The following is a 12,688-nucleotide window of genomic DNA, read 5'->3' as shown; positions in this document are numbered from 1 at the left end:
AATTAAAAGAAATAATATATTTTTTCTCTATGAAATCTCACGCCTATCGTTTCGAACACACTTTTTTACGGCCTATTAAAAATGTAACAACACTAGGTATCCGATAAATGAATTAAAAGAAAGATCTTTTATTTTAAAAATTAATCGAATAAAATCTAATAATAAAAAATTGATTACTTTATTTACATAAAATCAAAATTTTATCCTTTTCTATTATTGTTGACGGTCCAGAAAATATTTTGTTTCTGCGACAAAAAATGAAATATTACGAACTGCAGGGGCTAAAATGAAGTTACTTTTGATTTTTCTATCTTCATCCTTCCGTGTCCTCAGTCTCCTTTTTTGGTCGAATATTTCCTCTTATTCTTCGGCTTCCTCCGTTCCGAATCTTCTACCAGACTTCTGCTCCTCGTGTTGCGCGATTCGCCGGGTAATTTGCGGGCTGAAATGATGTCCTCCTCGTCTTCACCGGCGGCGGCGACCGTCCGGGCCGAGAAGCCTGCTGTCCGAGTCGAGAAGGCCACCAGTCGCCTCTTGATCGGCCCTGATTGGACCATGAATATGGACATCTGCGACACCATCAACAACGATCAGTGGTGAGCGCTCATCGAAGCGAGCAAACTCATCTTTTTCTTTATCTGCGACAATAAATCCCTCTTCCAATCGCTATTTCTTTTGCTTCAAGAAGGTTTAAGCCCTGGCGATTTCTTTCTTTGATTTTTTTTTTCCTCTTGATTTTTAGCTTGAAAAAAATGATTTTGGGAGGTGTTGCTGTTGACATGCTGAGAAATAATTATGAGTTTCTGGATGGTGGCTAGGAATAGTCTGGCTCTGCTGCAATTTGATGGCACGAGGAAGGTTATTTGGGCTTGTTTTCATGACCTAATCGTTGTAATGTCTTCACGAGCAAGGGACTAGTTATGCACAAGAGCTATTGTTTGATGCTTCCCTATGAATTTTAGGTTCCATCCCTAAGATTACATATAAAGCTTTGGATAAACACTCAATGATAAAACTGTCTTGACGTTTCTCACTATTATAGACAAGTGGACGTTTTGTCTAAAGAATAATGATCTTCAAGAAAAGGGGTAGAGTGAAAATTTAGGCAAAGTGGGGCATGGTTTGTTAATATCCATAGCTTGCAACCAACTGAGAGAGATTGAAAAGGGTTCCAGATGAATTGGCTTATTTGAAAACATAAGTATCATAATTGATGTTTTCCACATTCTTCTATTGATACAGCAAAGTTAAAGGGCCACAAACTTACTTGATATTTATTCTCTCCGTATATATTTGTAAATATTTCTGAAACTCATGTTTTTTTTCCTCCCTGAATCAGGCAGGCCAAAGAAGTGCTTAAAGCAATTAAAAAGCGCTTACAGAACAAGAATCCAAAGGTTCAGTTTCTAGCTTTGACGGTAGGTGCTAAGTTCTCTAGGACTAATGAAAATGTGCAAAAGTCCTATTTGCCATCGTATTTCTATGATTTTTGTGCATGACATTGCCACTCCCTTTAGCAATATATACAATTTTGGAATTTAATCTGAAATTTCCTCATATGTAAAGTTTGGTTATCTATGCGACTCTATTGAACTTGGCTGTAAGTAATCCTACAATCAAAAACTTAAACGATATGGCAACAATGTCTAATGCTCCATGGTCTGTTCATATTGCTGAGAAGTATTATCATTAGCAATCTTTTCCACCTTTGCAGCTATTGGAAACAATGGTAAAAAATTGTGGTGAATATGTACATTTTCAAGTTGCCGAACGGAAAATTCTTGAAGAAATGATCAAAATTGTTAAGAAAAAGGTCAGTATATCTTACTCTTTGATTTAATTACATCTTCATATTTGGACACTGTCGTATGGCCAATCAAAGGTTCATAGTTTTGTACCTTGAGTGTACACCTCATAATTTAGAAATACCTAGATAATTACTAGAATAGAGAACTTGTAAAAAGATTTTGGATTTGTGTGGGGTTTCATATGTACAAAGGAACAAACTCGAAGGCTCTTTCAGGTCCAAATGTTTTTTCTACTTGTATTTGTAGAAAATAAGCTTATGCTAGTTATAAGAAATCCTATTCCTAATATATTTTAAGAGAAATAAACTGATTGTTGAAATAACTTTTAAAAGAAAAAATGTTTATTTTAGATAATTTTCTCCAACTCATTTTAAGAATGAGAACTTTCATTGTCCCACTTGTAGTTTTGAAATAATTTAGACTACGTTTGGTTGGGTGTAATGTAATCTAGCTTGTAATGTAATCAAATTTGTAATGTAATGTAATGTAATCTTGATTACATTACTACGTTTGGTAATGTAATGTATGTAATCTTTAATTACAAAGGTGATTACATTCTTTTGTTTGGTATCCATTATTTTTTATAAGGAATGTAATTCATATTATTATAAAATGACAAAAATACCCTGTGACCTCTATCGACGGTCGTCACACCTTTGTCGGAGTTTGCGGCAGCCATCGGCAACCAGCTACCACCGCCACCGTCGGTCGCCGCAGCAGGCCACCGTCTTCGCCAATCGGCGGCGATGGGCGACGGCAGGCGGGCGACGGCGGGCGACGACCAGCGGGCAACGGTGGCGGACGGCGATCGGCGGCCGACGATTGGCAGCGACAGTGGTGGCCGATTGCCGGCGGCCGCCGGCGACCGGCGACCGGGCGGCGGCCGGCGACGAAGGTCGGCGATCGGTGGCGGACGGCGGTCGACAACAGACTAGGGGTATATTCGGCATTTAAACTTTGGTGAAACAATGACCTCGTAATGTAATCGGATTACATAGCATTTGCTTTGTAATCCAGATTACAAATCTTCACTACCTTTTGTAATCCAGATTATAAATCTTCACTACCTTTTGTAATCCAGATTACATTACATTACAAGTTTTAAATCAAACCAAACAAAATAATCGACTTTGTAATGTAATCTGGATTACATTACAAGATAGATTACAGGCTACCAACGCAGCCTTAGTGTATATCTCTTACTTATTCTTGGCATAGTTAAATCATGTCGGTTATACTTTTCAAAAGATTTGGATAATCTTGTATGTCTGTTAGTTATCTATTTCACATCATACTTGAATCATTTTAACTGCACTTGATACCTTGGATGCTACTCAGACAGACATGCAAGTAAGGGATAAAATTTTGGTACTTCTGGACTCTTGGCAAGAAGCATTTGGCGGGCCTGGTGGCAAGTATCCTCAGTATTATTTGGCATACATTGAATTGAAGGTACGAGTCATAACTACTTGTGATGCTAAGGTTGTAGAAAAATTAGTTTTGTTCCTTCGATCTCAATCCTCGGTCTTTGTAATATCTGTTTGCTTTCGCTGAATGCAAACATTGACAACTTGATTATTTTTCCTTCTCGTTTATGTTTACATGATACAATTATATGCCAATTGATACGCTGTGATATGAGGATGTATTCCACAGATGATATGGTTTATATTTATATAGGAGAACGGAGAAAATATTTGCGGGAACATAATTTAGATAATTTCATTATTACCAGTGATATATTTTGAAGAGTTAAGGATCATGCAGCTGTCCTAAATAGTTTTTTTGTTTTTGTCCTAAATAGTTTAGATAAGCATAGCTTGTGATATGCTTTATTAGTGGAAGATCTTATTCTATTAGAGGAATATAAGAGGTAGAAGGAGAATAAAGAAAACATATATCGGTGAAAAATAAGTTAGTTAATTTCAAAATTACCAATGATACATTTTGCAGAGAGTTTAGGGGACCTTAAATTGTCAAGATAAAGCATTGCATGATGTTGAAGCTCTTCTAGTCATTTTTACCACACGTAGCTATTGTGATTGTCATCCTGTTATCTTAGTTTACTTCATGTTCTCGGCAAGATTCCTCTACCCTGTTTATTTTTTTTCTATATCCTGTCACGGACCACCACTAGTAACTTTACAAAGTGACGAGAATATTGGTATGATGACTGTTGCAGAGATCTGGAATAGCTTTCCCACAGAGAACATCAGATGCTCCGCCGATATTCACTCCTCCTATCGCACAATCTGAATTAACATCGGCATTTCCCCAATCAGGCTACGGAGTGCCAAGCGTCGCTTCCGTGGGGTTTGATGCAGCAATGACGTCTGACATGGGAAACCTAAGGTGTGTTTGGCCACAAATATTTCAGGGCAACTTCTGATGATGCTGATTCTCTTGTTTCGTATTGTCTTCTCTTTAGTTTCTCGGACTTCAGACGCATCCGGGATGCACTAGAGTTATTACGGGAAATGTTACAGGCTGTTAACCCAAATGATCGTGGGGTGGGTGTTAGTTTTTTCCTTAATGCTCTCCGTTCCAACATCACTGCTGTTCTTATAATGGGAGAATCTTAAATCCTCTTCTTGCTTTAATATCTAAAATTGCATGTTGCAGGCTGTGAAAGATGAATTGAATCTTAAATCCTCTTCTAATATCTAAAATTGCATGTAGCAGGCTGTGAAAGATGAATTGATTGTTGAGCTAGTGAGTCAGTGCCGCTCTAACCAAAAAAAGCTCATGGAATTGATCGGATCTACCGGGTAAGTAGTTTTCTCCATGGTTCTATGAACAAGTAGAACACAGTTGGTTCTAGTAATCCTCTAAATAATATTCATAAGCCAATTTGGTGATAGCAAATGGTGTAGGTTTTTGAATTTTCAGTTTGAACTAAGAATTGCATCTTTACAAATGCAGGGACGAAAAGCTGCTAGGGGAAGGTCTGGAACTGAATGATGAGTTGCAAAGTTTGCTTGCAAGACACGACGCCATAGCTGCTGGAACCCCACTGCCTCCTGAAGCATCGAAACCACTTACACAGTCTAAGAAGCCTATCGAGCCTCCCCTGGTCATGAGCAATCCAATTGAAGATGACGAATTTGAGGATGACTTCGATCAATTAGCTCACAGGTCTAGGATTGTACAGTTACACTTGATTCTCTGTGTTTTATGGTCATTCTCTGTGTTTTGCTAATGCAGGAACTCGAAACTTAAGCCACTTACTTCAGGGAGCAGTGCATCAGTCAACAGTTCGGACTCTCTCACATCCAATAGGAGCGATATAACCACTGCAACTGAATCGAGCACTTCATCATCTACTATGAGCAATGCATTGGTTCCAATTGACTACCCACTCGAGCCACCGCCTCCTGTTAAGGCCCAAAAGGAAGAGCAAGACATGATTGACCTCCTGAGCATCACTTTGTCAACCATCCCTTCTTCACCTGGCAGACCAGCAACACCTCCATCAGCTTCGAGTGAACAAAACGGAACTCCTGCAACTTCAACTGAACCAGGCTACTCATACAACTCTTCCTATGCTCCGACCGCTAACCAAGGGCATTCTCCCTATAACAGTTATATTGCACCCTGGGCCCAGCAGGCACTTACTGCACCAACAATGCAGCCGCAGATGCCTCAGTATTCCTCATCATGGACTGCAGCACATCCTAGCTCTCCTCGTGCCGTTAATATGTCTACTTATTCTTTTAGGCCTCTGGAGCAGCAGAACTCCTTTGGGTCTAGAGCAAATGGTTCAACAGCCACTGCCGGTGTTTTTGTCAAAGAAACACCCACGAACACGAACAGCTCGCCATCATATGTTCTTCCTAACAGATTGTTTGAGGATTTGATAGATTTGAGAAGCTTCACTGGTGGAACAAAAACAAGTGTCAGATCGCAACAACCAATGATCAGTGGAAAGAAATAGCTTTGCCTTTTCATTATTTTCTAGACTAAATATATTTTCCATGATTTTTTGTGGTTTCATATACAGTTAGTTTGATCTCGCTTCTTGAATGCCAACATTTTATTTATGTAGTGTTAAATGGATAGTGATGAGATTGAATTTGTATGTTAGCTTCGTGAGCCATGTTTTGTTGAATGGCATAATTTTTCTGCAGAAGAACTCTACCCATCAGGCAAGGCTTAATCTCGGCTGAACGAGATCAAACGGCCGAGCCAAGATCCTACTTGTGATCAAGAGATGGGACAGAGCTCTTTCTTGCAAAACTTGCAGAGACTAATTTTTTTCCATACCATTTGCTAGTTGAATTATGTATCAAATGTATGAACTTCTAGCACAATGTGAGAGCAGGAAACTCACACATCACATTGAACCTCTAGCACACACTAATGACTATTGACTAACAACAACTTTTCCAAAATCTTTTACTACACAATTTAAAATATTATAATGTACTATTCAAATAAATGTTGCATCTTTAATGATCAGCTAAAGAAAAAGGAAATAAATTTAGCTGACAAAGTGAAACAGATGATCATTGAATGTAGGGACGGACTCATCCCAGAGTACATATGGATGATCAATGGGGCAGACGTCAGTCCCATACCAATTACTCAAACCCTAATATATAATCAACAAAATAAGGACAAGAAAATTTTAACAAGAGCCTTAATCACAAAATAGGCTGCGAAGTGGCTGAGTAAACATAGTTAATATTCCAATCATTAGTCCTATGAAAAAAGATAACTTGTTGAATTGGATAGAAGTATCTGAGCAACATAAATTTGTTGCTAAGCTCCTCAACCATAAAAATAAGCAAGTTGCAACTGAGTACAAAGTTAATACTCCAATCACTGGCCCCTAGAATTAAAGAACAAAAGGTAACTTGTTGATCTAGATGGAAGTATCCCTACCAACAAGATGTTAGTAACTATCAAATAGTTATTATACTAATCTAATTGAGCCAACACAATGTTAAATTACACCTTCCATTAGATATCCATTGCAAATTGACAGAGAATAAAGGAAGTTTTCAAAGGAATCGATGAAGGATTGTAAAAAGAGAGAAAATGACACACAGCTAGTGAAACAATTAGATTATGAAAATGCTGAAAGCATGAACCAGCCCTGATGAGGTGAAAGGAATGAAAGACAGACTATTAAAATGGATGGTGGATAATATGCATCAGTGTGAATCAGAACACTGGATCAATTAACCATACACTATATAGGTACTGGAGGAAGACAGCATCCACTCTAGTACATTAGCTTCTAATGCCATTTCCATTTCCTAAGAAATCTGAATCTAGAAGGGCAAACATTAAAAAGAATGATCTTTAAGCAATAAGAACGCCAGCAAATTGTACACAACGTAATGTGCACCAGCAGGAACTTAATCACTACAAAGAAATCTGCAGTGGCGACACAGTAAGTCTAGCTCGTGCTAGTAAAAAAATCGTCATTTTAGGCTTTCCTCGACACATCCGTTGCCAAATGCTTCCGCAATGAATGCAACGCCTTCGAAAGCGATTATCAAAACAACAAACACAATGAACGAACCTGCGAAGGAAGAAGAGAAGAGGACGAACCTGGCAGGCGGCGATGAGGGCAGCAGTAAAATTTCTAGGGTTCGAGCGACGGAGATCGTTGGCCTCCGTATTTAAAGCAGCAGCATGCAGAGTAAAGCACGTGTCTATCACGTGATACAAAACCTGGGTCTAATTTCGATATGGAGGCCCATAAAAAGGCCACTGAGCCTGATGCGCTGACGTGGCATATTTTAAATAAACAAATGGTCAAAACTTTTTATTATCCGATTAAAATATATACATAAAAAATACAACATAATGATACATTAATTAAAATGTAAAATTAATAAATAATAAAAATTAATTGGACAAATTAGGGAAGATCCATGGTGAAAGCCTCTCCCCTTGTTTGACAAATTGGGCATCATGAATCAATGGATTCTCCAATCTTCTTGGAGGAGATCTACAGCAGCAAGAAGGTGCACACCCTGTGCCGTTGGATTCTCCCACTGGATCACCCTAATCACAATTAAAATCACGTTTAATTCTAATCCTTCATTAGTGAAAATAATGAGGTGCCAAATTGAAATTTTCAATTTTATGAGTACCTTTTGTGCTTTCGCGTCTGAGGCTCCGCTCCCTTGATGGCTTGCGTTGTTAGGGCTGTGAGTACATTAAATATTCTTGATAAATTTGATATTTAATTCGGTAAGAATTTATTTATAAGTTTAAAAAAAGTTTATAAATAATATTATGTAGTTTAAAGTGAAATTTTATAAACCTTTATGTTAGGTTACAAAAGAGTACACCAGTAAAATGATTTGCATCAATCAAATTTGGTGCAGCATACATTTATGCATTCTTTCGACCGAGAGACCCTAAGATGTGCATTGGGCAGTAGTATTATGGAAATCGGGCATCTTTCCCAAGCACTGTTTTATCTATTGGCTACTCGTGCATAGAAGATTACGAACAACGGACAGAATGTCATATGAATCCCGCAAGATTTGCTTATTGTGTTGGCAAGATGAAGAAATCAATGGGCACATATTCTTCTGATGTGCCATCACTAGGTTTCCGCAACTGTGGACCAAGGTTTGTGGATGGATTGACATTAAATCAGAGATTCATATGATGATTAACCTATTTCGAGCTTCCCAAAGTCAATTCCATGGAGAAAGACGAGTGGCGAAAGCATGTTCCTTGGCGGTCTCTTGTATGATTTATCTCTTATAGTAAACCCGAAATAGATATCGTTTTGAGAAATGTGAACTTAATGTTGAGAGCATATTTCGTAAAATGTAGACACATGTCTACCGATTTGTAGACACTATAGTGCTTGGATATCCTCTTTAATTCATTTATGTTTTATATATTTACTATGTGAATATTAGAGAAAATAATTAAATTGCACCTGTTGAAAAAAAATTAAAAGATATATTTAAAATAATATGAACATGTAGTTAGTCATTTAAAATAATATCTTAATAAATACATATGTGCAACAATAGAGAAAGAGGATTTTTTTTTTTTAAAAAAAAAACTTAGTTACAATAGATGAGAATATAATAAAGAATCCAGCTCAATGGCAAAAATCTATATAGCCAATTTTATTTAGTAAAATCAACATTCGATTAGTTTAAAATTGGGGTGGTGTTTATACGTCAAAATAGAAGGATAAAAACTTAAAAATTCTGAAGTTTTAAACCTGTGAAACAGGAACTCCTTTGCGACGGTGCAAGGGCGGCGCGGGGTGGGGCACACCGGCAGCGCCCCATGCTCGGCAGCGCCGGCACGCCGGTGAAGGTGGCCGGCGGTCATCATCTCTCGCTTCAACATCGAGTTAACACTGGCAGAGGATTAATCAATCGAATAATTAATTAATTAAGTAAGTGGCATGTGACGTTATGTTTGTGGCAAGGGGGGTATTTATTGGTGGCCGAGAAACGACATCGAATCTACCGCTTCCGAGAAATTGGGAAAAATTAGTGACGTGGCTTTCTCACCGCTTTCGCCTGAGATTTGTGTGATCTAGTGAAATGTACGATCCTTCAGTTTAGGAGAAGGACAGGACGCCTTTTTTTAGTAAAAAAAATGAACTCGTTCTCAATAATGTATTATTGTGAATCTGTTATTTTCCTAATTTTATATTAAATAAATGAATTCACTTTTTCGTGTTTAATGATTTATGATTTTTTAAATAAATAATTGTGAATTTATTTTTATTATTATTTGATCGTTCCTGCTTTGAGGTCCTCAAGGCCGACTCGTCGGTGCGCTGGCAAAGGAGTAGACTATCACTATAGTAAAGAGTAGATAGCAGAGATTTTACAAAGAAGAAGGACAAAAGAAAATTATCCGTCTAATTTTTTTATAATTATCCATTTATACACTTTGTCTCAAATCTTTTACCTTAATGGTTAATAAAGGTGTATTTATTAAAAAAAAAATTAATGAATGAATTATTAATTTATAATTACAAGAGAACTTTTATCTTCTTCCAAATATTTAATGATGAGAACATAATAAATATATATGATTAATTACTTGATTCTTTTACTTGTTCCTCTTTCTCATATATCTATAAGCCCCTCATGAATACTTAAAAGAAATAGCGTTGGACATTTAATATAAGCCTTCATGACGTATCGAATTAATGCAACCATTATTCAGAGCGGTGATTCGATAGTTTGCCTCTTGAGCTAGCAAGATGCCCAAATTATGACACAATTTCTCCAAACATAAAAAGAATATCAAGCGACGACCCTGACTCTGAATCTACTCGATAGAAGTTCTTCTTCTTGGTACGTAAATTATCCACTTTGGATCGGCTTTTATCGTTACCTCGAGCCTTGTTCTTGATCTTGACTACTACCTCACTTGCTACTAGAGTCGGCCATGAGGTGGTCAATATGGTGCTGACGCACAGGGCCCTATTTTCTGGTGGGCCCTTTTTTTTAGATTTTATAGCAAAGTTGATTTATATTAAAAATTTAATTAAAAGGACCTACTTGTAAATTATAAATTATTATGGACTTTTTTTGTAAAAGTGCCAAAAAAAATTAACAACGTAGTGGATATTTCTTCCTCCACCGTTTCGCAAAACCTAATAGTTCCTCCTTTTGCAGTTTTGCTCTTCGCCGAAGGCTCGACAAGGACGTTCTCTTGGAATCTTCCCTAAACGGCTGAACTTTAAGAATTTCCACAAGAAAATCAAAGGTAAATTCTCTAATATGCAATTCTTCCAGTTTCTCCTCTTTTTCTTCTCATATGTTTTACTTAGTAAGGATTTTATATGTGGAAATTGCATATTCCTTCGGTCCTTCTTAATTCTTATGTGGAATATTCTTTCTTTTTTTTACCGTTGATTTCAATCGAACTCTGAAAATGATCTATTGATATGATCCCATATAAAAACACTGCTTCTCTAGTTCTTCTACTGCACCTCAGTTCTGAAGCAGAGTGATGGCCATGAATTCCTCTGTTTCCATTGAAAACTTTTGCCAAACTGGTGAACCTGCATTGAGCCTTTGTTTATTATAAGTTTATAACTATTACAGTATGATTTTTTTTTTTTGAATGTTTCTTCCAAAATATTATATAGATAACGAAAAGGAATAATAAAAAAGAACCATGACATATATTTATTATATAGATTCAGTGCAATTCAAGTGAGATGTCTAGGACTAGAGAAGGAACCTACATAATAATAGAAGAAGCAATTCAATAACAAAGGCTGTCAAAAGTTTATGTCCTTTATATAATTGTATTAGTTAGCATTGATGGTCCCCTTCAATTAGATTGGTTGCAAAATGAACATTTTATAATAAATGCTTGTCTAATATTTATAATAAGTGGTTGTTTGAGAGTTTGATTTTTTTTTTTTGTAGAAAATTAGAATGTCTGATACTAGGAAGTATCTATCAGGACATGATAAGCGGAAAAAAAGAAAAAAAGTTGAAGAATTTATTGAGACTCAAAGAGGGGCAATCGACAGATTTGTTGTCAAAGAATCGAAAAATTCATCACTTGAAGATTTGGTTAATGAAGAAAAATAAGAAAACAATGGTAATGAATTAGATGAAGGCTTAGCCATTGAAAATGATATAGAGGGAGATGTGAATGAGATTGAAGGCAATGAAAGTGGTGATGACTTAGACTTTAAAAATAATTTTTCTGAAAGTGATGATGATGCTATTAATGAAGTGAATGAAGAACCAAGTTCATCAATTCCACTTGACATTTTTGATCCTAAAAATTGGGAGAATTTTGATCCCAAGTGGAAGGATCAATTAGTGGAAAAGGGTCCTATAAGAGATGTATTAACAGGGAAAGGTCCCAAAGACAGATCAAATAGACGATTCTCTTCAGATTTCTATACTCGGATTTTGCCAAATGGTCAAAAACACCATAGAGATTGGTTGGTCTATTCAAAAGCACTTGATAAAGCATTTTGTTTTTGTTGCAAGTTGTTCAAAAGGGGGCCTCAACCAAGTCAACTAGCAAATGAGGGATACTGCGATTGGGGACATCTTAGTAGCAGACTTAAGGAACATGAGACAAGTATTGAGCATATCAATTATTATGCTAGTTGGTCTGAGTTGCGTATCAGGTTAATGAAGGGTACAACAATTGATCATGCTATTCAAGATCAAATCAAGAAGGCAAAAGAGCATTGGAGGAAGGTATTACACCGATTAATTTCACTTGTGAAATTTTTGGCTAAACAAAATATAGCATTTCGTGGTAGTAATGAGAAACTTTATGATGATAACAATGGAAATTTTATGGCTACTGTTGAGATGATTGCTGAGTGGGACTCAGTGATGAAGGAGCATATTGAAAGAAATACACATCATCATTATCTTAGCCACAAAATTCAGAATGAATTGATATGCTTGTTAGCCTCTCAAATAAAGAGTTCTATTCTTGAAAACATTAAAAAAGCTAAGTTCTTTTCTGTAATACTTGATTGCACTCCTGATGTTAGTAACCAAGAGAAAATGACTTTGGTTATAAGATGTGTTGATGTTTCTATAAGCCCAATGAAAGTAGAAGAATACTTTTTGGGATTTTTAAAAGTGGATGATACAACAGGACAAGGGTTGTTTGAAGAACTGCAAAATGTATTGAAAAGTTTTGATCTTGATATTGATAATGTGAGAGGGCAGGGATATGATAATGGGGCAAATATGAAAGGGAGGCACCAAGGCGTACAAAAAAAATTATTGGATATAAATCCTAGAGCATTATATACTCCATGTGGTTGTCATTGTTTGAATTTAACACTTTGTGATATTGCAAATTCCTGTGGAAAAGCGAAAGACTTTTTTGGAGTAGTACAACGAATTTATACAATATTTTCTCATTCTACAAAGAGA

General features: G+C 36.6%; 2 protein-coding genes and 1 non-coding gene across 4 annotated transcripts in view; 2 read left to right on the top strand and 1 right to left on the bottom strand.

Annotated features, from left to right (window-relative positions):
- Nucleotides 1–313: 313 nt before the first annotated feature.
- LOC122045913 (TOM1-like protein 6) lies at nt 314–5,891 on the top strand. 2 transcript variants are annotated; one of them, XM_042606344.1, is made up of 9 exons: nt 314–596; nt 1,340–1,418; nt 1,715–1,813; nt 3,147–3,260; nt 3,991–4,160; nt 4,237–4,318; nt 4,491–4,576; nt 4,731–4,943; nt 5,013–5,891. In XM_042606344.1, the coding sequence occupies exons 1-9, from the start codon at nt 448–450 to the stop codon at nt 5,740–5,742; spliced, it is 1,722 nt and encodes a 573-aa protein (XP_042462278.1). In that variant the 5' UTR covers nt 314–447; the 3' UTR covers nt 5,743–5,891. The 2 variants fall into 2 exon arrangements, with proteins under 2 accessions (XP_042462278.1, XP_042462279.1); XM_042606345.1 differs by having other exon boundaries at nt 470–596; nt 1,344–1,418.
- A 352-nt stretch (nt 5,892–6,243) lies between these two features.
- On the bottom strand, nt 6,244–6,348 carry LOC122050007. Its single transcript, XR_006131232.1, has one exon. It is a non-coding gene; the product is annotated as a small nucleolar RNA snoR99 (small nucleolar RNA).
- A 4,424-nt stretch (nt 6,349–10,772) lies between these two features.
- Nucleotides 10,773–12,688, top strand: part of LOC122048358 — a 53,034-nt gene continuing 51,118 nt past the window's right edge. Inside the window, exons 1-2 of the mRNA XM_042609932.1 lie at nt 10,773–10,818; nt 11,388–12,520. Coding sequence (XP_042465866.1) covers nt 10,773–10,818; nt 11,388–12,520 — 1,179 coding nt within the window. The remainder of the gene's footprint in view (nt 10,819–11,387; nt 12,521–12,688) is intronic.

Source organism: Zingiber officinale, chromosome 2B (genome assembly GCF_018446385.1).
Source record: "Zingiber officinale cultivar Zhangliang chromosome 2B, Zo_v1.1, whole genome shotgun sequence".
NCBI lineage: Eukaryota > Viridiplantae > Streptophyta > Magnoliopsida > Zingiberales > Zingiberaceae > Zingiber > Zingiber officinale.
The sequence above is the reverse complement of the archived record's forward strand: the minus strand, read 5'-3'. Positions and strand labels throughout refer to the sequence as shown.

What these genes read in the sequence shown, in the direction of transcription:
- LOC122045913 (XM_042606344.1), top strand. Translation starts at nt 448, where the DNA reads ATGATGTCCTCCTCGTCTTCACCGGCGGCGGCGACCGTCCGGGCCGAG. An exon ending in TCAAAATTGTTAAGAAAAAG is followed by an intron (nt 1,814 to 3,146) that starts GTCAGTATATCT and finishes GATGCTACTCAG; the next exon opens with ACAGACATGCAAGTAAGGGA. An exon ending in TGGCATACATTGAATTGAAG is followed by an intron (nt 3,261 to 3,990) that starts GTACGAGTCATA and finishes TGACTGTTGCAG; the next exon opens with AGATCTGGAATAGCTTTCCC.